This window comes from Dromaius novaehollandiae, chromosome 2 (genome assembly GCF_036370855.1).
Source record: "Dromaius novaehollandiae isolate bDroNov1 chromosome 2, bDroNov1.hap1, whole genome shotgun sequence".
NCBI classification, from domain to species: domain Eukaryota; kingdom Metazoa; phylum Chordata; class Aves; order Casuariiformes; family Dromaiidae; genus Dromaius; species Dromaius novaehollandiae.
The window spans coordinates 123,213,869-123,237,379 of NC_088099.1; the positions used below are offsets into that span (position 1 = coordinate 123,213,869).

Consider the following 23,511-nt stretch of genomic DNA (forward strand, 5'->3'; position numbering starts at 1 on the left):
GTATTAATGAGGCATCCATATATACAGTATAGGTATTTAATTTAATGGAGACTGTTCTAATGAGATATTCTATTTATTAGGCTCCCAAGAAAGAGACGTTTGTTTAAACAAAATCATTGCAAGAGTCACCACCGTATTTACACACTTGATTCTAGTTATGCTTCATTCTTATTTTTATTTCTCTTGGTAAATCACAGATTTTCCTTGAGGCGGTGGGGGGGGGGGGGTGGAGGAGAAAGGGGAAGAAGGTTCATTCACTTCATAAGAGCATTCTTACAAGCATCTTGTGCAAAGTTTTCATGAATGACTATAACCCTATGACAAATAAAAACCTAATGACTCAAATACTCAGTCACGAGTTTCACTATTATACCCCATAACCACACTTGAATATGACAGAATGCAAGAACGCAGCTGGCTGTAGAAAGACATCCCTGTTTATGCAATAACTGTGATAGTAATTAGCATGCTAAAGTGAACTAGATTAGTTACAATCTGCCTGTATATAAATAATTTTGTCTCACTGCAGCCACAAGAACAAAATTTATGATAATTATTTTTATTTGAATGTGAAGCAGGTTGATTTCTCTTGCAGCAATTTTAGCAGAGATGTGTCCTGAAAACTTTCTACATGCAGCACATCCATTTGTTTTGGGAGAGAAAGACTGAAGGAGACCTGTACAGGTTAAGCTCTAAGGACCAGAAACTGAGAGAAGTGATAAAACCCTGTAAATCCTTTAAATTGTGACCAGTAGCAGTGTTCCTGTCCAAATAAGGTCCAAATTCATCACCTTTTGAACTGATATTCCTTCCCCTCCTGCTGTCTCTCCCCTTAGAGCACACCGTCCCTACAAGGCAGTTTTCTTTATGGAATATCTTTTTTCCCCTCCTCAAACATGATCTCCATTTAAAACTTGGCCTCTTGCTAGATTTCCTTACAGTAACACATGCTGCATGACCTGACCCAGGGCACTCCATTTTTACTTGCCCCCATCACCCTTCTGTAATGTCCTGGAGGAGACAATACTGTTACTAAAATTCCCACAACTGATGCCATTGAAATTTAAAAAGTCAAAAAGGTGCTTGATTGGAAATCAGGCATTTTACAAGTCAGTGAATATTCAGTGATGGAGTTTCTTTTAAATACACAGCAGACACATGCAACGTACCCTTCCCTTCCCCCTCCCCCTTCTCTCTAATTTCTATTTCTGTGGTTTAAGCAAAACTAATTCATTCTATGGAAAGTTGTGGTCAAGGAAAATAACTGCCATTAAAGTTCTGGTACCATTGGCTCTCCAAAGAGAACCACACAAAGAAGTCCACCAAGTGAAAGCATGTCAACCCTATCAAGGCAAAGGATATAACTAGCCAGTCATTAAGCCCTGAATAAAGGATATTGATCTGAACTAAACTTGTATTTGGTCTCTATTTTTTTTTTTTTTTGATTTTATAAAGCAATTACTTACTGAGGGTTTCCATAGTAACAAGTGAGCTAATTTTTCATTTTAAAGCTCTTTCACGCACTTAACGTACAAATACAGTGGGATAATTGGGACAAAATACAATTTCTGCTTTTCTAGTGTTATTTAACCAGTGCAGGGTAAAGTAAAACATGGTTTTCAATGAAACAGGAGATTTATTTTCCCTCCTCTATAAGAACAGTAGAAAAAAGTTTATAATTTACTTACATCTTTGGTTTCTGCGTTTGCTCTTGTACATAGTCATTCTGAAGAAATTCCACTTTCTAAGAAGCAATTGCCTTGAACACAGAGACAAAAGAGATGAGCTCAGGCTTCTGCTTTGCAGTGAGACAGTTGCTCACTGACAGAAGGTAACCAGCAATCTCTCAGAGAAAGGCAGGGTAATACCATTCTCCTAAAATCCAGGGGAGATGCTACTGGCTCTAACTATTTTCTCCCTTAGAAAGCTCAGAGACCAAATATATTTATTTTCATATTTTTCTCAATGTATTTGATACCAGCTAATAAAATCCCGAGAGCATAAAGAATCAGATAATCAGACAGAGTGGGTTAATGTACTATTTGTTAGTCTGACATCAAGATTTCTCAAGAAGCCCTGATAAAACCAAAAATGCATAAATGCCTTCAGGAACAAATGAAAACAAACTTTTAATTGAGAGGTTCTTAGAATTATGCATATGAGGAAATTAAAAATATTGTGGACTACATCTTCAAGCAAAATTACTATGCAACAAAAAAGAAATCAGTGTATGTTGATCAATGTAATCCTGACTGTCAGCTTGAGCTCATATGTTTTTCAGGAAATAACACAGAAATATGAACTTTTTTCGTGCCCATGTTGACTTCTGAACTACTTTCAATGATTTCTATTTGTTAGTTATTTAAGTTATTTAAGCAACATTCTGGTGTTTGCTCATTTTCATAACTACTTCATTTCCTGCTAATCTGTTGAATCACAAGGTCATGGGAAAAAAAGCAGCAGCATAACATGATCTTTTACATACCTGCCTGTCACCATTTCAGAGAATTCAGACATTTTCCTAAAGCGGGTGGGGAAAGTAGAAAAAAGCCTTTCCAAAGATAGTAAGGGTAAGCAGCATCTAAAACATATTGACCTACAGTTATTTTCTTCACAAGAAAGTTAAAAGAAATGTCTCACTTGATTCCACACTGTAAAACTCTACTTGCTTCATAATTTTTTTCCTCTCAAATTTATAGCTCCAATATAACCATTTTTAGTCTTGCACAGTATCATTTACATTTCCTTTCTGTTGCTCAGTATTTCACGCAGGCTCACATTGACACATATCCAGCTACTGAAGTAAAATCTTTACTGTATATTGGCTCTATTCATCTACTTTTTTCCCTCTGTCAAAACCTGACCACATATCTTTTCATTTGCTTTGGATTTGTACCAGCATAGCTGAGGATAAAATGTAGCCTAAAGAAAAAGAAAGCACTGGACAATTTTTTTAGATTTATTTAATACCTTTCAACTACAGTAATCTGAAAATGTCACAGCTTAAATGACACTATCTCTATTGTAGAGGTCAGCAGAAAGGTGGGAAATTGCAAAGGAAATTACAAAGTAAAGTAAAGGGAAGGAAAAATTTTGGCTAAATCATTACAAAACATAGCAGCAGACAAAATGCCTGTACAGATTAAAAATATACTACATGCCATATACTCAAATAACGAGTAATTTTTTTTCACAGACACCAGTATTTCTGCAGTGATTTATATGCACTGAGGATAATTCCCCAGTTTACCTGCTTCATTTTTTCCTTTGAGTTAATTTCCAGCTGAATCAGTTCTGTGATCTGACTCAGAGCACAGCAGAACAGTACAAGCACGGGCGGGCAGTATATGTTATTGCAACAATATCATCTTATGGTCTTTAGATTTGCTGCTTCATGTAGCCATCTTTTCTGCCTTTTCTTGGTCTTTTCCCCCTTTTACCTGAAGGATTTCATCTGTATTATTCAGTTCAAATTTTCCTTCTTTCATTACTGTGGTAAGAATGCGTCCTCAGTCTTTTGTCTCAGCCCACATTAGAGCCTAACTGTAAGATTCATTCCTAATACTTACTGTTAGTGGTTAATTTCTTATTAATTTTTATAAAGAGTTTAACCTAGACACTTATTATTAGCTCTCCATACTATATTACACATAAGAACATATATGGCTTTCCAGTGCCCTTATTCTATTGCAAGTATGCATTTTTAATGCAAATATCTTGGCAATGGTGTAATATAAAAATATAAATTGAATGGAAATTTGTTGGGATAAGAATTAATTTATTTTAAATTAATGATCCCTGAATACATAGTCTGTATGGGATTTTCTTTGTACAATTACAACTCTGATTACTTCTTCAATACAATTAAATGAATTTGCTGAAAATAATGTAAATATGCTGTGTTTGGTGAATCATCCTAGGTCTGCTGATTAAAAAAAAAAAAATGCAAAACAGTACCTGAATGTGCTGGCTAGCTTTGAGTGTGAATAGCAGCCTCCTATTTCTCTGTGTTACTGTTCTTTTTTGAAAAAGTTTAAGATTGATGGTCATGCTATTACAGCTATAAGAAAGTGTCATAATCTTGCATATGGATGGTTAAATGTGGTAATCGTGGTGACTTACGAAGAAATGAATGAAACCCCTCAATAACAAAAATCACCTAATCACATATAAACTCGTTACTTTTTGTGCAACGCTACAGCTTCATAAATGATTTTAAAAAGTTTAAAATATTCTTACAACAGTCTGTGGAAATGTCTACAAAGAATTGTATTGGTCCATTGTTGCTGGTGGTAAAAGAATTAAAAACATCTGCATCTGCACATCCTGCATTACCTCTCACCTTTTTCTCCTCCCCTTTCTGTCTTCACGGAAATGACTGAAGTTATTGTCCTCACCTTTGCAGAGGGTTCTCCCCACCCTACATGTCCCAGTAAGTTTTTCTTTGAACTCTACAATTTACTTTTAGAACTGTTTCCTAAGCAAACGGAAATAAAAAATATAGATATTTCATAAATATACCTATTGACTTGAATGTGCCATATTATCCATCAATAAACTTTTAGTTTAGGCTGTATCCTCACTTTTATTTTTAATGAGCAGATCTTAGACAAGAAAAGAAGGTGAGGGAATGCTTAAAGCACTCTCTGTTTCTAAATTTTTAATTTAATGCACCCAAAATTATTCTTAAATAATATCCTTCTAAGGCTCCCACTGTGGTTATTTTTATGATGTTAACTAAGAAAAAAAACATATAATAAGAATTATATTTTTCTTGAATTAAATAATATGTGCTGGGGTCAACATCTAACTTCTCCCGAGTAATAAACATCATGTGATACAATTTATTGATGCATAAAAATTATGTACTTGATGTATGTATAACTTTTACTGGTAAAAACTTAGGACTATTATCTGCCAATAATGCTTTTTAAGATGGTATTTATATTAAATTAGTAAAATTCACTTTACCAAGAAATGTTATGTAGCTATTAAGTCACGTTAATGATAATATATTCTTTTTAGAATGTTATCAGGACAAAGCTTAAAACACCAGTGAAATTATACTCCCGATTAACACTGTTACAATGCTTAACTAGCTGTTGCAAACAAGAGAAAGGACCTAAATAAATATATCACATGCTTACAACTGAAAATAAAGACCAAGGAGTTTCAGCAATGTGGTTCAAGAGGCAACACAGCTGGCTTGCATCCCTGAAGCAGTCCATGCGTGGAGAAAAATGAAGACTGATGAGAGTGCCACAGCAGAAAAACTTGATTAATGTCACCTTTAGATAAAAGGGCCTAATTCTGCTGCGTAAACATTGACATCTAGGACTACTTTGATGCCATAGGGCATTTGAGATACCCACGTGGTGCTGGAAAATATCACACAGGACCTATGGGAGACCTATAATCATCTGGAGCACTCAGCTGAAGCCAAAGGTATCTTAAATGGCTCTAGACATATATTTAGGCAACTGAATCAAGCCCAAAGAGTTTATATTCTGCCCTTGCAGAATAATCAATGGGGTTTTTTTATACTTAGGACCGTTGTTTCAAAGTGATCCCAACCTGAACTGTTAAGCCTTGACTCTGTGCACACGTCTGTGTGAAGGAGAACCAGTATAGAGATCCACTGAAATCCCCACTGAGGGGGAGAGAAAGGAATCCTGCCTGGCAAATCTTCTTTGCAGACCTGTGATTTACTGCAGGAAGAATTAGAACTTTTAAAATATTCTCAAAGAAGCCACTATTTGCTAGCATGCAATCCACAGCTGATGCCATCTAAAGACTCCATTGGTTACAAAAAGAAAAATAATATAGCATAATACCTATAAAATCAGTAGTACTTCCTTTTCCTAAAGTCGAAAAGGCTGTTTTAAGAGTCTTATTTTACCAGTGCCAGTTCTTATTCTGCCCAAGTGTTCATATCCAAAACAATACACAGTTTACAAGATTTCATGAAAATTTCAAGTATTCATCAAAAGCTGTATTAAATTTGATACATTCACAGTATTCCCGTCATCTACTAATTTAGAAAAGACATCAGAAGAAATGACTTTTTGCTGGAACTGTTTGATTTTTATAAAACAATTTGGCTGTTACTTCTCTATTATCTTTTACATTTCTGCTGACCTGTTTTACTTTGCTTCAGGACTATCAGATAGTAATGACACTTGCCAAGAAAGATTGTTTTCCAGGTAGCAGGAGAAAGCCCCCAAGGTACTGGCCCTCTGTTTACCATAGGCAATTCTCTCTTTTTCAATGAAGGTTCTTCATTAGAATACCATTTGTCTCATTGTTGCTCTAGCATTTATCTTTAATCTTTAAGGAATTCACTATCAAGCCTCCTTCACTAAACTGAGCTCTTTTTATCTGATGTCAACATTACCATTTACAATATATTCACACAGGTATGAAAAAAATATCTGCTTCTTGATCCCCAGGCAGGAGCCCCTGACAGCTCTTCCTCCCATCCCTTGCCTTGTGCACAACATGTTCCAATTGCTCCAAGATCAGCAGGGAGAAAAATCAGCACTCTTCTTTCTATCAGACCGTTATTCATTGCTAAAGTGCAATTAATTGCATGTATTCAGTGAAGAAGGAACAGGGGGAAAAAAAGCAGAATGTGACTGCCACATTGAGATCAAAATGCAACAGGCTGAAGTAAGATTGCTCCAGGAACTTTGCTTTCGGATTTTTTAACATCTAACTGCTTAACTGCACCCAAAGTAGTTTTCAAAAGTAGAGAATATGGTGTTAGCAACCTTGAATGTTCAAATATAACTAGTTAGGTGCACTGAATCATGAAGCTAAACCAAAAATCCAGTTTTACATTAAAAATGCATGTGTATTTTTCTGTGCCTAAACATTTTCAAAAGATTGCAATAACATTTCCTACAAATATAAGGTTGGAATTGACATCTGCATGTCTGAAAGTGAAATCTCTGTGTAATAGTAAAGACAAGAATTTTAAAGAATCACAGATTAAGAAAAAAAAACTATGTAGAGGTACTTCATAACAGTCTGTAGATATGTAAAAAGTTGGTTAAAAAAGGAGATGGGGTAATAAACCATTTTCTCTTTCTTCTTAAGGTAGAACAAACAGTCATGGTCATAAACTTCAGCAATGGAGATCTAAATTAGATATTTGGTAAAGAACTTTGTTATTGGTAAGGGAAGCTACATTGTCAAAGAACTAATAAAAATTGTATCACTGGAGGATTTTAGAATGGGTTAGAGATCTCTGAGGAGCCTGCCTAGGGGGATGGACTAGATGACATCCTGCAGCTTTTTCCCTCCTTACCTGTGGTCCTATATCTCCAGAAATATTGATCATCATATGGACCAGCACTAGCCAAGGTTCAGTCTATATTAGTCCTTCAGCATACCTAATGCTAATGAAGCATTTCTGACTGGGAGAAGACTAGCACGACATAGGGAGAATTTACACCAACCAATTTTAAGCATGTAATGGTTAGTACCTACTTTTAGAGAATCTAGGAAAATCATCCTCACTATTGACAATGGAGGGGCTTCTCCAACTGGGAACAAAATTACCTGTGGTTGACCCCTGCTCTGAATTACTTGCTTCACTGACCATTGAGAACCTAGACAAACTGGTCAGCTAAATCAGGCACCTAAACATACACAGTATGAATAGCCTTCGGAGTTTTCAGAATTACACTGTGTCCTCAATTACATTTGGGTAACATCCACAGAATTCGGAGCAGCTACAATATATGGATACACTGGAAGCCAGAATTTTCGACTTTGCAGTTTAGAGCAATGGTTTTACACAAAGAGCAGCTCTGCAGCCTCCTCCCCAGGCCCAGAGATTGATAGGGACTCTAGAGAGGTTTGATACCTTCCCAAATTTAACTCCCTCCTCATTATTCAGATTGTCTCATATAATCTTTGAGTGAAACTTGCCCAATTCTATTCTGTTCCCAGTTCCAAAAAACAAATAATACAGTTATGAAGACATGATAGCTCTTCCTTTTTCTAAAAAAGTGCTGTGCACAGTAAGTACAGGTCCCTTTAGGTTGGCATCAATAACAAAGCTTTCTGTCCCTCAGTCTGAGGAACATTTAGCTATTATTTTAAACCGGGCATAATAAGCTATTCTTCTCTGAAAAAAGAGAGTAAAACTTCAGACACTTACAGTTAGATATATTATATGATAGAGTCTACAATGGAAAAACACATTTTCCTTTCTGCTTTGGCAAGTGGGAAAATTGTAAATCCATCTCAAATGAATGCCATTCTGACTCCTTTCATTTGCTTTTGACATGCCGTAAGATCCAAGTTTGTTCTTTCTCATCTTAGATCAGTTTCTTCTCTAATCCTCCACAGTTCTTGACAAGTTCGTTCTTGGATGGTTTTCTTTTGTTTTTTGAACAACTTTAATGTTTGGGTAGGGTTTCTTCATTTTTGTTTGTTTGTTTGTTTGTTTGTTTTATTTAGTCTTGGCATCTTTCTTATCTCATCTGTAATTTTATTTTAGCCAAGTTTTCTCTGACTGACAGGTTTTGATTTATTTTGCTGCACAGTCTGGTTAATAGTTTGGCTGACTTTTCTTTTCATCATCTTTTATTTTATCTTGGTGAGGTTGTCACCATCTGGCAACAAAACTTCTTAGTTACTTTCATGCTCTTTCTAAACACTTGTTTGACAAGAGAATTGAGATAGTATGAAGAGATGGATCTTCTTCAAAATTCTCAGATTATGGGATTAAAACACACTGCCTTCCGTTAAAACTGATAGAAGGTTTGTGTCCCAAATAGTTTTCTAAATCTAGGCCAAGATTTCATTCAAGAACTTCATTTTTTCAGGATTTGCATCAATATAATTCAGGCAATGCAAATGATATATAGAGAAGTGGTGTATTATTCTGATTATTAAACTACTTCTTAGTAATTTTATTTTTGAGCTATGTTACTAGAAAAGTTTTGCTATGTTTGCTCTTACAGTAATATTTCCAATGATCATATCTTTAATGTTTTGGATATCACGCTAGAATTACAGGTTGCAAAAAAACCCTTATACTTGGAAGCATATATTTAATATAAAATTGTAGAACAATGAATATCAGTTTTACAATAGCAATTTTTTTTCTTTTTTATTTAGTTGTAGACTATGAATTTCATTAGCCTGGATAACTAAAAATATCCTAAGGAGTCTAAAATTAATATTGGAAAATTTAATATTTTTTATCCAGTTGGAAATTTTTTTAACCCTAATATAAAACTGGCAGAAAGTCATTAAGCAATAAAAAAGTTTTTTTTTCTTTTTGTTGTTAAATCTAGAATAAGTTACGAATAAGCCCTCAGTAGTCACCAGTTTCCATAGTCTCTGAGCTGGTAGGTCCTACAGGATGTTGGTAATCTAAAAAGATGGACAAGTGCCAGATGTAACGCAAAAGCAAATCTGCTGAATTAATAAAATATTTAGACTTTTAATAGACGAGCAAGTGCTCAATGGTGAATATAATCAAAACACTCATACATATTGTCATTTCTAGAAAAAACAAACTGCTGAATATTGAGACTTTTCATGAGAGATTTAAGACAGCTTTTTCTAGTGTTGCTTAAGTAACATCATGATTCCACTTCAATATACAGAGTTGTGTTTTAAATGTGAACTACACCTACTGTGTCATACTCTGCAAACAGATAATACCCACTTCAATTAGTGTGACATTCAATTCAATGCTGTCCTGTTTTCCTTCTCACATCACTTTTTATTGTCACACTAATGAGGTACTTAGGCATGCCAAATTTAATGGTACAAACTTTCAGAACAGAATCCATTGTTATGTAACCCCCAAACAATGAAAAAGTAAACCTCAAATTCATATATCTTGATTCTGCATAAAGGCTCAGAACATCAATCCTCAAACAGGTTTTTCAGACATAGCCATTTGAAGAAACTGTTTGTTATTATCACCATTGCAGAATGAGAATAGTAACTATATACATGAGATCCCCTTTTAAAAATTTTACATGTTTATTTAAACTGCCTTAACACACTTCAATTTTGCTGCAGAAAGAAACATGTTCAAAATTCATTTTCAGGTTTTAGTTCCTCACTCCAATGCATATTGTCTCTCACTTTCTTTATAAGACAGAACAAGGAGAGCTTGAGAAAGTACCTCTTGTTAACAAATTAGGAACTTAAAACATCAGTTTAAGGCTCACAGCAGTATAAACTGATGATACTTTATGATTCAGCCCATGAACAGCTGCTGGTCCACAAATTCGTTTCAGAATAATGCTTTTATAAAAACAGTCAAGAGAAACCTGAAAAGGTTCTACTTTCTTTTCTCATTGTATGGGATCCCTATTTTCTCACTGTGTAGGATTCAAGACAATTTTAGTCATAATCAGTCAGTCTAATGGCTGGCCTGAGGTGGAGAATAAAGTCTTTAACAGAGATGAAAGGTAGAAGCAGGAGAAGAAGACTGATTTCTGGAGTGATGGGGAAAAGCTGCTTTATACCAACTCACAAGACCACAACAAAGCAAGTGCAGAGAAAGGCTACCTGAATATGAATTTGAGGCACACACAGAAAAATGTCCTTTGAATTACAGGGATCTGCTCACTCCTTGCAGAATGTCAGTGTGGCTCCAACTTCACAACTGCTCATCCTTTTTCCTTCCTGCAGGGCTGCGGCACATGTGTGCATGCATATGTGTGGTGGCGGAGAGGAGGAAGGTGCTAACAAGAAGTTATTAAATTAGAAGTTATTAATGCCTCTGATTTAATATCTTAATTAGACTGATAGATAGGTGGAGGGAAGCACCGTTTCCCTAAACAAGGATGCTTGTCTATGGTAGGATTATATACATTTTGTCTCATAGCTGAATTCATAGATTCAGTTTTAGAATATGTCAGTTATATAGCAGCTTCTCCAAACATTGCAACTAAACCAAGACATTTTGAGTTAGTGCTGTTCTATATAGAAACAAAGTATTTTCTCTATGTCCATATTATTTCTCTATTATAGCAACTCCATAAATTTGTTTTTGTTTTAAACTCAAATAGGTTTTTTATCAAGAACGCTATTGTAGCACAATAGTGTTTCATTGAAATACCATTAACCCCCCCCTACTTTTTAGCCAAAAAGCTTTGAATCTGTTGTTTACACATTTGACAAAAGCATAACAAACCTGTGAAATATACATTCTAATGAAAGACAAAAATGATTGTTAGTAATAAAGAATCACTTTTTATCAGAATCCAGTTTTGCATGATAAGGTGCTTCTAAATAAAACACATTTTCTATTTAGGGGTGTTTTACATATTTCAAAAGCATAAGCAATAAGAGGAACTTGGAAAGACTACTACGTCTCACCTTAACATTGCACTGTTGAATATCAGGTTATACTGTGAACTCCACTGCTGAAAATAAATATAACAATTCTTTTGAATAGGGCACTGAAATCTAGAAAACAGAACTATGTTCTCAATGACTTAATGACAGACTAAACTGAGATATCATTACAGTACAGAAGATAAAGAACTGTTTACCCCTATGTGAGCTGAGCAGGAAAATTGCTTGGTAATAGTTAATAGTAATAGTTAAACTCCTCTCCCTGGTCCCTTCTCCAAAATTTGGAGCTATTTTTGATTGCTCAGTGCTGAAGAGACTGCATGTACAACTGTGAAAGAAAAGCAGGGAAAATGCTTTATTAAACTTAAGCCTAAAATCATAGGCATTGAAGAATTTAGGCATCAAGTTGTTTATTCCCTAATTTGTGGCATATTTCAAGGGTAAAATATTTCAGCTAGCATGAGAATATCACCTTCTGAAGATAAAGTCTTTCAAAGCAAATATCTAAAAAGCTAGACTATGCAAAATCTTTTTTTTTCAAAAATCTGTCCCCAGATCATTCCCACTCTTGAAAAATTCTATTCTTGGTCAAAGGCTCAGCTAGATCAGACAAGGCATAATAAAGTTTGGATTTACAGATGAAAAAACATCCTCTCAAAATGATACTCCAGCAAAATAACAGACCTAAGTATTTTATAAAGACAGTATTACCACTCACCATGTATCTCTAGACTGAAATCCCTGCTCAGGTCTTAGAATAGAAAAGGTATAGCAAATTATTTTGAAACTGATATTCATAGGATACAGTGTAACTAATATTTAACTAAACACAGAGCTCTCCTCCTTGTCATCACTAAAGGAGTAAGGTAGCTGCATAAGCTTGCACATTATTGGTCATATGTGTTAACTTCATTGACTTCTGAAAGATAAAGTGCAAGCTCTTCCAGAAAGGGTTTCTTTCCTCTCTCAGAGCAATGACTTACTGAAAAGAGAATTATAATTAGAACACACTAAAACAAGAGCATTTGCTCTGAAGTTTGACAGGAAAATTAAACTTGGTGGGATGCTAATTAAAATCAGACAAAACCTTAATTTGCAAATCTTTTACACTTAGAAAAATGTTATGGATGGTCCACATTTCAGACAAAGTCAAAATCTCTCATTTAAAGACACCCAAACCTTACTGATTGGAATACAGACCCATGTCAGTCTGGATTCTGTTTACTTATTGCAAAATGAAAACCCCAACCATGCTTTTTTATTATCTTATAAATACAGAATCTGGGCTATTCCACTCAAAAAGGAAGAGAAGAGCCCTGAAAATTATTTATTCCATAGGAACATAGTACTTATAACCCTCATATTTAAGAAAACATGCTTTGGAGAATCAAGGTCCTGCTAAACTATTGAATGCTAGAAAAAATAGCATGGACAGATTCTGTTTTGTTTTTCAGACTGGCACTGAACTTAGTCTCTCACTATTCTTGGTGGTTTTATACTTTCATTGTGGTTTCAAGGGTTTAATCTGAAATTTAAAAAAAATCTAAAACACACACAATAAAAATTATTATTAATATTATCAGTGACTTCCAGTAAGTAAAAAATGAATTCATGTGAAAATTTGGGCTAGAGTTTACTGATGTAAAAATTATTGTATAAAACAGTGTGCTTTCATCAAGCAGCATTGTGGAGTAGAAAAACAAAATACTCTGAAGTATTTCTTTTCAGGGTTTCACATGTTTTTCGTCAACACTCTACAGCTGAATATTTTGAACAGCAGTCAAAATTATATAAATAGCAGACATTAATATAAGCCTGTCAAGTGGATTTTTGAAATTTAGATAAAATTTCTTACAGTCACGGTGCTCCCTGCGGAACAGCACCACAAAGCTCTAAAAGCAGCAGAATATGTAATGGTAATTTTTGAAGAGGTCAGCATTTTTACAGAGGTGTAACAGGGCATAGGTCCACTTGAGCAGCCCTCATTCAGACTAAGAGATACTAATAAAATTTTTTTTCAAGTGTTCAAATGTTCAACTGCTTATTGTAACATTATTAACATTTTAACATTCTAAACAATACCAAACAAATAACCTTTAAAACACCTGATTTCTGGAGAAGGGGAAATAGGATTTTGTTTCTTTTAAGGTACCATATAGAAAATACATAGTGAGGTTCAATAATGCAGTATTTTTTATTAGTGATGTGTTCAAGATTAAGAAAATGATCAGCTGTTGTAAATTAGAGGTAAATTGTCTGCTTCAGTTGCCTGCATCCATGGATAACTGAGCTCCATGATGTGGAGTGTACTACTTATGCAGCATAAATTCGATAAAATCATCAAAATTATTTTAATTTAAACTATCTGAACACTTGGCACACAATTCTTAATTTTCCAGTTTAGTGAATTTAATAGTTTAATCTCTCAAATAGATGAATAAACTCAATCTATAACTGGTACCTCTGGCTAACCATATGAGTAATCATGCCATTTCACTGCCCAATCCTTTCTCTTTTGGTAAAAGTGTCTTATTGGAAGTAGTCTTGGAATACTCAATAAAGTCATAATTTCAAAAGATGACTAAACTAGAATATACTAGTTTGCAACCCTTCAGAAAATTAGGTACCAAATATTTAACAAGTAAATCTTTTAGGAGTTCCCTTAGTAATTGCATCTACAAAATGGTATACTCTTAAATCTATCCTGAGATATTGGCAAATTTGGAACATCACATGTTAAGCAAACTAAAATATTCTAAAGGAAAGTAGAATTAAATTGTCATAATGACAACTTCATCTTTTAATGTTCCTTTGCTAATGCAAATCTATTTTCTTGTTTTGCAAAGTTATAGATCATTAAAAAAAGATTTTTAGCATTTTAAAAGAAATAATACCTATTGAAATGTTAGCATCACAGCCTATTATGCAATGAGATTACTCCATTCCATCTAAACAAAAATGCCATTGCATTTTAATGTCTAACTTCAATAAAAGCCTCAGCAGCATTTCATTATAATCCAATTTAAAAACATAGCATTTTAAAGCAAATATATGAATAGGCCTACAAAGGCACCATTAAGACTAAAAATACCTGAACAGGTGTAACTATTCTATCTCTGCCTGCAGAAGTCTAAGCAATTAAAAGGAATGAATACTTTACTAATTAAGAATTCTCTTCATTTTTGTATGCAATGTTACTTATAGCAGAGGAGTATCAGGACTGGATACCATATAACAAATAAAATACACTTCTTCCAAGCTCTGAACCCCCTTCCAAACTTGATTTTACATGTCAGTCCAACCTAATTTATAATACACTGGAACACACAGGGAGTGTGTTTAACATATGCTGAATTGAGACCATCCTATTACCACACAAAGAAACTCTTAGAACAGAGGTGGAATAGGACCACTTAATCTTTTATGTTGAAATGATCAACACAGCTGAATAGGCACACTAATTTATTCAAATGGATGTAACATTCAAAAGAGTATTCACAATTCATGTGATAAATGGGAATATATTTGAAGTGGAGATACGAATTGCAAATTTGAGATATTTGACCAGTCAGAAGCAAGATAATAACATTTTTTTTTCTCAAGTTCTTCACATTGGAAAGTTGCAGATTGTTACAGAGACTTATCAAGTCTCTGTAATACCTATCAGAGATATTCATGCATTCCTACCCAGATTAACAATTAATTGTTCTGTACTGTGTCTCAGAATTTGAAACAGGAGGCATTTGCAGTCTGAACATACTAACAAAGTCTTAAGGCAAGTCATGTAACCAAAAAGAAAGAAAAATTGAAAGGATATTCACCCTCAAGGCATATGAAGTTGACCACTGGATATTTTGTTTGTTTTGATTAAGGATGATTCTTTTTGTTTTTTATGCTGTGGAACTTGGCCTCTTAGGCAAAATCATCTCATTTTTTTTCAGCACAGACTGCTCTGCAGCATATTGTTTTGCATGATATTTGGCCTCCTATTCATAGAGATGATATAGTGTTCATTCTTTTGCAAGCTGGGGCTGCTCTTCAGCACTAGCACCAAAGAAATTTCTTAATCCTTTATATCTAGCTGTCATTGCTATCTGTTACACTAATTTGCCAGAATGGGTGATATAAATGGGATCATTTGTGGACACTACATGAGCTTAATTTATTCCCAGTTTTAACACTGAGCCATCATTCATATTCATGCACATTCTTACAATAATTAGATTTTACTTATTTCCTATGCCAATTTCAAAATACACTGTTTTTCTGTTTATTTCTGTTATCGAGAGAAAAAATGATGCAAATTCTTAGTTTGTGAATTTACCACAGAAAATTTTGCTTATTTAAGTTTAAGGACTTGTCTGGCAGCTGCACAGTCACCAACAAACTTAGTTTTTATTTGCTTTTTCTTTTTTTTTCACTAATATTTTGCAAAGCTATTGCTTTTCTTATGTGTGTGCCATGCTTTAATCAGTTACTATAAGAAAATACTAGCTTTTTTCTTTCATTTGTTCATATTCTGTTATTGTTTCCTAGATGCATTTTGCTCTTTTTTTGTCTTACTAAGAATTTCGACCAGGAAATCTTTTTTGTAGCAAATATGGAAAACTTGAATATCTTATAACATTTTTATGAGAATCACATCTGCCTCAGTTTGCTCAATTTTCAATAGCTCACTAAAAGTGGAACAAATGCATCATAATTTTGATTCAAGCTGGGAAATACACATGGAATGAGGTTTACACATGTATATTAAATGTCTATAAAGAATCAAAACAACATACCCGAGAAAAAATCAACATAACACTAGTTTCAAGTATGCTAAAATTTAAGAATGAGACCCTACAGAAAAGCAGAGAAACCATGTGAGTATGAGAGGGAACTATTTATTATGACAAGCCAGAGAGAAATACTGATAATATTCTGGAGAAGATGGAATGAGTCAGAATATCTATATATGCTACCAAAGATTTAGGTAAATTATGCCCCAAAAATCTGACCCAAAGCTTTTGTCTTCAGCAGTTCAGATTGACAGTAGGGACTGATTTGAGAAAGCCTATTTCAGTTGATGATAATTCACTGCTGCCTCTGTAACTGCCTTAAGAAAGGTGGTGTCTTCCTTAAGGTGTCTTCCCATATTTTAGTCTCTTCTGCTTATCCCCTCTGAGTTCCTGAAGGTGCTGGAACTCCAAGCTTTTGCGTGAGACTCAAAAGATCCAAAAGACCTGGACATTATGTGAAGTGCAGGCTAAGGCTTGTTAAAAAAGAAAAAAAGGAAGAAAAAAAAAAAAAAGAAACAAAGTAAACACTCTACATCGCGGGTGAATAGCGCCAAAAAATAGACCCTCTAAACCTCTACCTCTGATGCGTGACAAGGCTTTGTTAAACAGTATTAATCAGTCTCAGCAGCAAAATTTCCTCCTCCTCATTCCTCCCAATCAAGCCCTTTTATTTTTTTTAAGAAGGAAACCTCTTTATTTCCCAAACAGCAGACTTTGATGGATCAAAATATCGCACAACAAAAGATTACTTTTTGCAGAGATTGTGAAATTGCATTGGTGTCAAGCTAGTGATAGGAGAGATCTAGTATCACAGGAATTTACAATACAAGCTAGAGGGAGTGACATTCAACTACCACACTTTGAGCGAAGGAAAAACTAAAAGATATATTTCTTTGAACTTAGTCTCCAGGCTGTTTCTCTAAGGAAACTTCAGTCACACAGCTATGTTTCCAGTGCCACCTACTGACACTTGGGCTTCAATTGCAACTCCCAAAATAAAGAGTTCCTTCAGAAGTTCCTCTGAGCTTTGTTCCTGTGGCAGTCTATATAACCAGAAACTTATTGTTGGACTTATAAATAATTAATGCCACTTGCTTTTTAAAGTTATGCTGTTCTTGGTGTGCATGTGAGGCTTCTCAGTGGAACTGCTTGTTTGTATTGTCTTCATGCATTATGAAGTGACATTCCTTCAGAATGCTGATTTTTTTCAATGCATTCAAATGGGAAAAAAGTTGCTATGTGAAAATCTTGGAGTTACGTTATAAAGATAATGCAGGCATTTTATTTATTGTAGAAAAATGTTTATTTATTATGTATAGCAGTCAGAAGCAAATTCAATATCACCAAGTTGCTGAAGTTCTAATGAATATGTCAACTCTATGTCTAGTTTGCTTTGTCTGGCCTGCTATTTTTGAGCTGAGGTACTTCTTGCTTGTCTGAAAACCCCTTACACCCAAGAAAGATCTTGGTTTTAATCACATCATAGTTGAAGAAGGCTATCATTTTAGGTGACAGTTCAAAGTGAGAAGGCACAAGAGACCAACAATATCTTTTCCAGCATGGAAAAAGTGTAGGAGTCATACTGGGAAGAACAGATACATTCAGTTGTTGCCTGACAAGCATGAGGACAAAATAGAAAACCCTTTTCTTTCTTTCTTTCTTTTTTTTTTTTCCCCCAGTTCAAACTCTCTATGACTGTAGAGCTCTGAGGTAGCTCATCAGAATTTTTGAAGGTATCTGTGGATAGGGATAGATTTCTATGCAATCATAGCATTTCAGAGCATCCCCAGGGAACAGATAACTCTTCCCTCTTCATATCTCATACTGAATAAGGGCAAAATTTCCGTTATTAGTATATTGATTGCTTGCCTCGTTTTAGAGGTCTTGGTTGAAATAAGAATTCTGTAGTAAAATGTAAAGACAAATTCATGATTATAACAGTGGAGAATTTAAGACAACTGTAAGCCCAGTAACAGGAGTGGGACATACTTAGCTTTACTCTGATTTACAGTTTTCCTGAGAGACTCAGCATAATGTGTATAGCAAATAAACTAATTTTGATGATAATGGTAACTTCTCATGATAATCTTGTGATGAACAACTATACTAGTATCCCAGAGCTCTCTCTGCTTTGGGGAACAAAAAGCTTTTGGGGAGTCCTAAAAGTGCAATATTCTTGTGGTTCTTAAGTGGATTGGGCTTTCTCTAAATGAAGGCAATTCAAAGGCTAATCACTAATGCTGGAGTTATATTTTGAATTGAAAACATAAACATTTCCATAGAGAGACTTGAGAGAGACTGCTATATCATAGCAACTACACTGGCAAATGCACTTTCCTGAAATGGAAGATAATGTCCATTATGAAACGAAAGGAAAAAAGCAAAGACAATTGGTCACTACTGCAGGTCTTTTAAAGTGTAGTGTCACTACAAAATAAAATTTTTGCTGCCTTTAAGAGCAGTTCTGCATGTCAACCGCTGTAAGATGCATTTTTGATCTGCATAGTTACCTGGTTATGAGCAAGAAACACCCAATGAATATCTTTTCAGGGAGTATTCCAGGCATTTTCATGAGAGGAACTATGGCAGAAGTGGGGAAAGCTCAGACAGCATTCATAAAGTGAAACAGTGGGAAGAGAGAGACTGATATAGAAGTAACCTCTCACAGTATTCAGAAAAACAGATCAGTCTGGGGTGATTTTAGGCTCCAGCTTCAAAATATTTATGTTTCTCTGTCCCCCAGTGTTGCATGTTGATTTTAATAGAAACTGTACATGGATAACTGAAATTAAAGCCTGCTAGTCTGACCTCTATCAGTCTTCTTAGTAGCAGTAGAGTGCAGACATCAGCCTAACCAGCCCTGCGGACCTCTAAAAACCCTGTACCTTGCCATCACTGTAAGTAAGTAACTTAAATTTTGCAGAGAAAGAAGAGAATCCTTCATGGAAAACTACCCGCACTGTTTTTTTTCTAAAAGAATAGTCATTTCTCAAAATGATTGAGGGGAATGTCATTTAAACAGTTCAGGGAAATGGCGAGCACTCCCCATGATATAATTTCCTTCATGCTTATCCATTTCTGACTGGGTGGCTGCAATGAACAGAACCCTGTTGTCTTCCAGGACTTACAAATCCATTCGATTCCTATGTTATAATTGATTTTGTTATCTGTATTGTCACAGAGAACACACATATTTTGTCTGCAGAGCCTTAATGACAAGGAAACACCTTCTAATGAAGTAAGCAAGGGGACAAGTCAAGACCGAACCCCTAGGCATGTGCAATACTACCAGATAGTGCAATTCTATGGAGAAATACCTTAAAATCTAGACTTGGACTTTAGAGACTTAGATTAAGTCTTTATGAGAATTTTTGGGTTAAACCTAAAAAAGTAAGGTGTCTCAGAAAAAAGTAAGAGTCTCAGTCTCATTTTAATGCCTTCGATTCTCAAGACTTACATATATCTATGTCTTTGGCGTATAGTAGGGTTGAGATACAGCTTTATCAAGGTGACCCCTTGCCAACGTGTGCCTCCTGCTGAATGTTACAGCCTGCTAGCACTGAGGACCAGTGCTCAGAGAGCACAGCTAAGCTGTGTTCAGCCTCATGACAGTGTCTTCCTGCAGTGCTGCACATACATTTCTGGACAAGACAGCTTGGATCAGCACTACACCTGACACTGCACCCCTCCACACAGTGAGGACAAAAACAGATGAGACAAACAGCTGATTTGGCTTTCAGCAAGTCTGAGTCCTAAGCCATACATGAGAGGTAAGTTAGGGGCTTATGTCATCTGAATCTTGCAGTGCTGACTGGATAGAAACACTGAATTAGGTGAAGTAATCTGTGTCTTCTTTGCCTCAGGTCTTTACTGGCAGGGATTGTCCTTAGTCCTTCCAGGTTTCTGTGCCTAGTGGCTGCGTCTGGGGAAGAGAAGTGTTATCCAGAGAAGGATTAAGTAAGGCATCACTTAAAGCTAATGTGTTATTTACCTTGACTTAGCAAGATTTTCAATATGATTTCCTGTAGCATCATTTTAGCCAAATCGGTAGGTGGATGAAAAACTGGCTGAACTGTTGAGTTCAAAGGGTAGTGATGGATGATTTTGAAGTCTAACCAGCTAACATTTACAAATGGCATTCCTCAAGCATTGATACCAGGGCCATTTTTTTGCATTTTTATCAGCAGTCTGGACAATAGTACACTCTCTACAAGTTCACAGGATACACCCTCCACAAGTTTACAGATGACACCAAATTATGGGAAACTGACATTCAGAAGGACCTGGACAGTCAGGAGAAGTGGCTTGACAGGAACCACAAGAAGTTCAGTAAAAACAAATATAAGGTCTTCCACTAGAATGGAATGGAATAACCTCTGCAAGGCTGGGGACTGCCTGGCAAGAGAACAGCTTTGCAGAAGAGCACCTGTGAAAAGTTCAGTTTGAACAGAGCACTCTTACAACAATAAAGGTTAATCACATCCTGGACTGCATGAGAAAAAATATAGCCAGCAGGTAGAGGGAAGTGATTACTCCCTTCTTTTGCAGTACTTATCTGGAATATTGTGTCCAGTTTGAGGCTCCCCAGTACAAGAAGAATATTAATAAACTGGGGACACTCCAGTTGAGGCCCACTAAGAAGAGGCTGAAGCACATGACATGTGAAGAGCACCTGAGGGAACTGGGTTTCTTCAGCTTTGAAAAGCAAAGGCTTACAGGGACCCAATTGCTCTATTCAGCTACAGAGATGATAGAGGAGAAGAGCCATACTTGCTTGAGAGGAGCACAGGGAAAAGGACAAGAAGCAACAGTAACAGGCTGCAGCAAGGGATGTGCCAATTGGATATAAGAAAAAAAAAAAAAAGAAAAAACCCATAAAACATTAAGAATAAGTAAATACTCTGTTTGCCTAGAGAGGCTGTGGAATCTTTGGAGGTGTTAAAAACCTAAAAAGGCTCTCATCTAGCTATGAATTTCAACCTTCTACGTGCAGGAGGTTTGACCTCCAAGGTCCCTTTCAATGTCATTTATTCTGTGACTTAATGCTAATTCCCAACTATCTTTAAAAGGTTCTTAAAGAAGTTCTCTAAAATGTGTAACTGTGAAACCATTTCTTCATATTTGACTTAGTCTTTCAGAATAAAATGTGAAAGAAGTTAGCTCTGAGATAATATTTCCAGCCACTGATTTTAATTTAAAGATACATTAAGCATTCAAGAGCTTTATGACCAGGAAATTTGTCTGGTCCTCCAAAAAGACCCTTTATATATTTCATCTAGAATATACATGTGCTACAAACCAACTCCTTTTCTGCAAATTTATACTATCTAGCAGCTCTTCTGTTCCTACTATGACAAACTTGGTATACTTTTCCATTAATACTGTAACGGAGACTCTTTTCAGTACCTCCTCCTACCTCTCAGGTGTGAGGCACATCACTTAGTATGAAAACAGCAGAGCTTCTATAAGGATTTCAAACAAGCTGTGCACAGCGCTGTGCAATATTCCAGGACGTTAAGTGAGCTTCAAGGGTGTGACAAGGACTGCCTCGTCTGGCAGGGAGGCTCCATCCATTGTGTGACAAAGGTGGAGGATTTTGACAGCAAAGTGCATATCAGAGAGGAAATCATATTCTCAGAGAAGCACCAGGATTGTTATTTTGCAGCAGGGAAACAGTGTTTGTTTTTTATATCTTGACTCTATGACTATAGCATCTCACTGAAACACACTGATCAATCTGTTGTTTTGTCCAAGACATGGGAAATGGATAGGAAATGCAACACTAAATATAACAGAAATGCAGTGTTATCAAGAAATAATGAACTGAACTTTCCAAAGGGTAGCAGTCTTCTTTATTTCTTTCTTTATTTTTTAATATAAACCCTCCTCCTGTGTAAAGAAACCCAAATGCCTTGTTTTCAACTTGAAAGTACAGGTAATATTCCTCACCTCTTTCAGTGTCTCTGCAGGAGCAAATATAACACACAGAGTTCTCTAGAGTGGAGACCCTGGAAGGAGGAAGACCCTATTCCTCTCAGGAAAAGAGACTTTCTATACAGTTCACTTGCAATTCTCAATAGGTTATCACAGCCCACCCCAGCTTCCTCCCTTCCTCAGCAAAAGCCAGAAGGCTTGAAAATCTGTAAAAAAAAAAAAAAAAAAAAAAAAAAAAAAAAGGCATCTCAAAGAATTGCCGATGTAGAAAAATATTAGAAATCCCATTTTTAATGCAAGTAACTTTGGCCATGAGAAAAAGACTCACTCAGGCTCATAAGAAAGTGAGCCAAACGTTTCAGATCCCTTAAGTCTCAATTCAGAACAGCTTTGAATGCTTCAGAGTCACAACCTGTAGGAAGCATAGGTTATAGCAAACAGCACACACACACAGAGAGTGCGTGTTGCCTATTGTAAATGGGACTAGATTTCTGAAACAACCTCAGATTTAATGTCTTGAATTTAAGAAGCCATCACCTTATATGGGTGTCTCCCCAAAATAGTAAATGTAAGAGAAAAAAAAGAATTTTACTTAACTTTCTCAAAATCAAATTTTCAAGAGAGTAGACAAGGCAAACTTGCCTTCTTAAGACTAGTGAACAAGCACAATGCAGAACTAGACAGAAAATAAAGGAAAATGAAGAGATCTGTAGAATAGTCACAGTAGACCAGAATAATACCTCATCTGAGTAAGAGTTCTCTCTCAAGGATACAGGTTTACTAGCAAGGAGCAAACACAGTGTCAAATAAGAAGCCTAAAAGAGCAGAACAGCTTTATGTACTAAGCTCCAGGTGCATATCCCACTGAAAGAAGTGTCAGCTTTTGTATGAGCTTCAATGAGCTTTGGATTAAGCTATTTATCAGCAAGTTCAAGTTAAATCTCAGATGATAGCTTCTTTGCTGAAAGATTTCTTTAAGATCATGAAGGAATCAACAGATTTATTTTAATAAAATTGAGAAGTGTAGATATACTTTAATTCTTCTGAAGTTCTACAGGAATTGTATCTGAATGCTTTACATTTTGAAAACACTGGTCGTAACTGTCAGTTTGTAGCAGAACACTTTCTAATTCACATTAGCCATACAGTGCCACAGAACTGAGAAACAACAGATGCCTCACATGTGCTTCTAGAGATGTGCAGGAAAAAAAAAAAAAAAAAAGGAGGAGAATAATTATTGCCCTCCTACTAGGTGTTTTAATCGTTTTCTTACTTTTATTTTTTTATTGTGCTCCCATCATCTCACAGTCTTTGTATTTCAGTGCCTGAGATTTTTAGATTAATGTTCATCCAGCAAGACAGCAATGAGAACTGGGTTAGACAGGTTAAAGCGGGGGGCTAAATGTGCCATGTGAGATCAATAAATGTCTGTATTAACACAATGTTTGGAGCATGCAGC

At 35.6% G+C, this 23,511-nt stretch overlaps 1 protein-coding gene across 8 annotated transcripts in view; it reads right to left on the reverse strand.

Moving 5' to 3' along the window:
* Nucleotides 1–23,511, reverse strand: part of RALYL (RALY RNA binding protein like) — a 386,784-nt gene that overhangs the window by 108,733 nt on the left and 254,540 nt on the right. Inside the window, exon 1 of one of the 8 annotated variants that reach the window (XM_026109481.2) lies at nt 1,689–1,900. The exons of the other annotated variants lie outside the window; for them this stretch is intronic. Coding sequence (XP_025965266.2) covers nt 1,689–1,725 — 37 coding nt within the window. The 5' untranslated portion in view covers nt 1,726–1,900. Of the gene's footprint in view, nt 1–1,688; nt 1,901–23,511 lie in introns of those variants that run through there. 8 annotated transcript variants of the gene reach the window in all.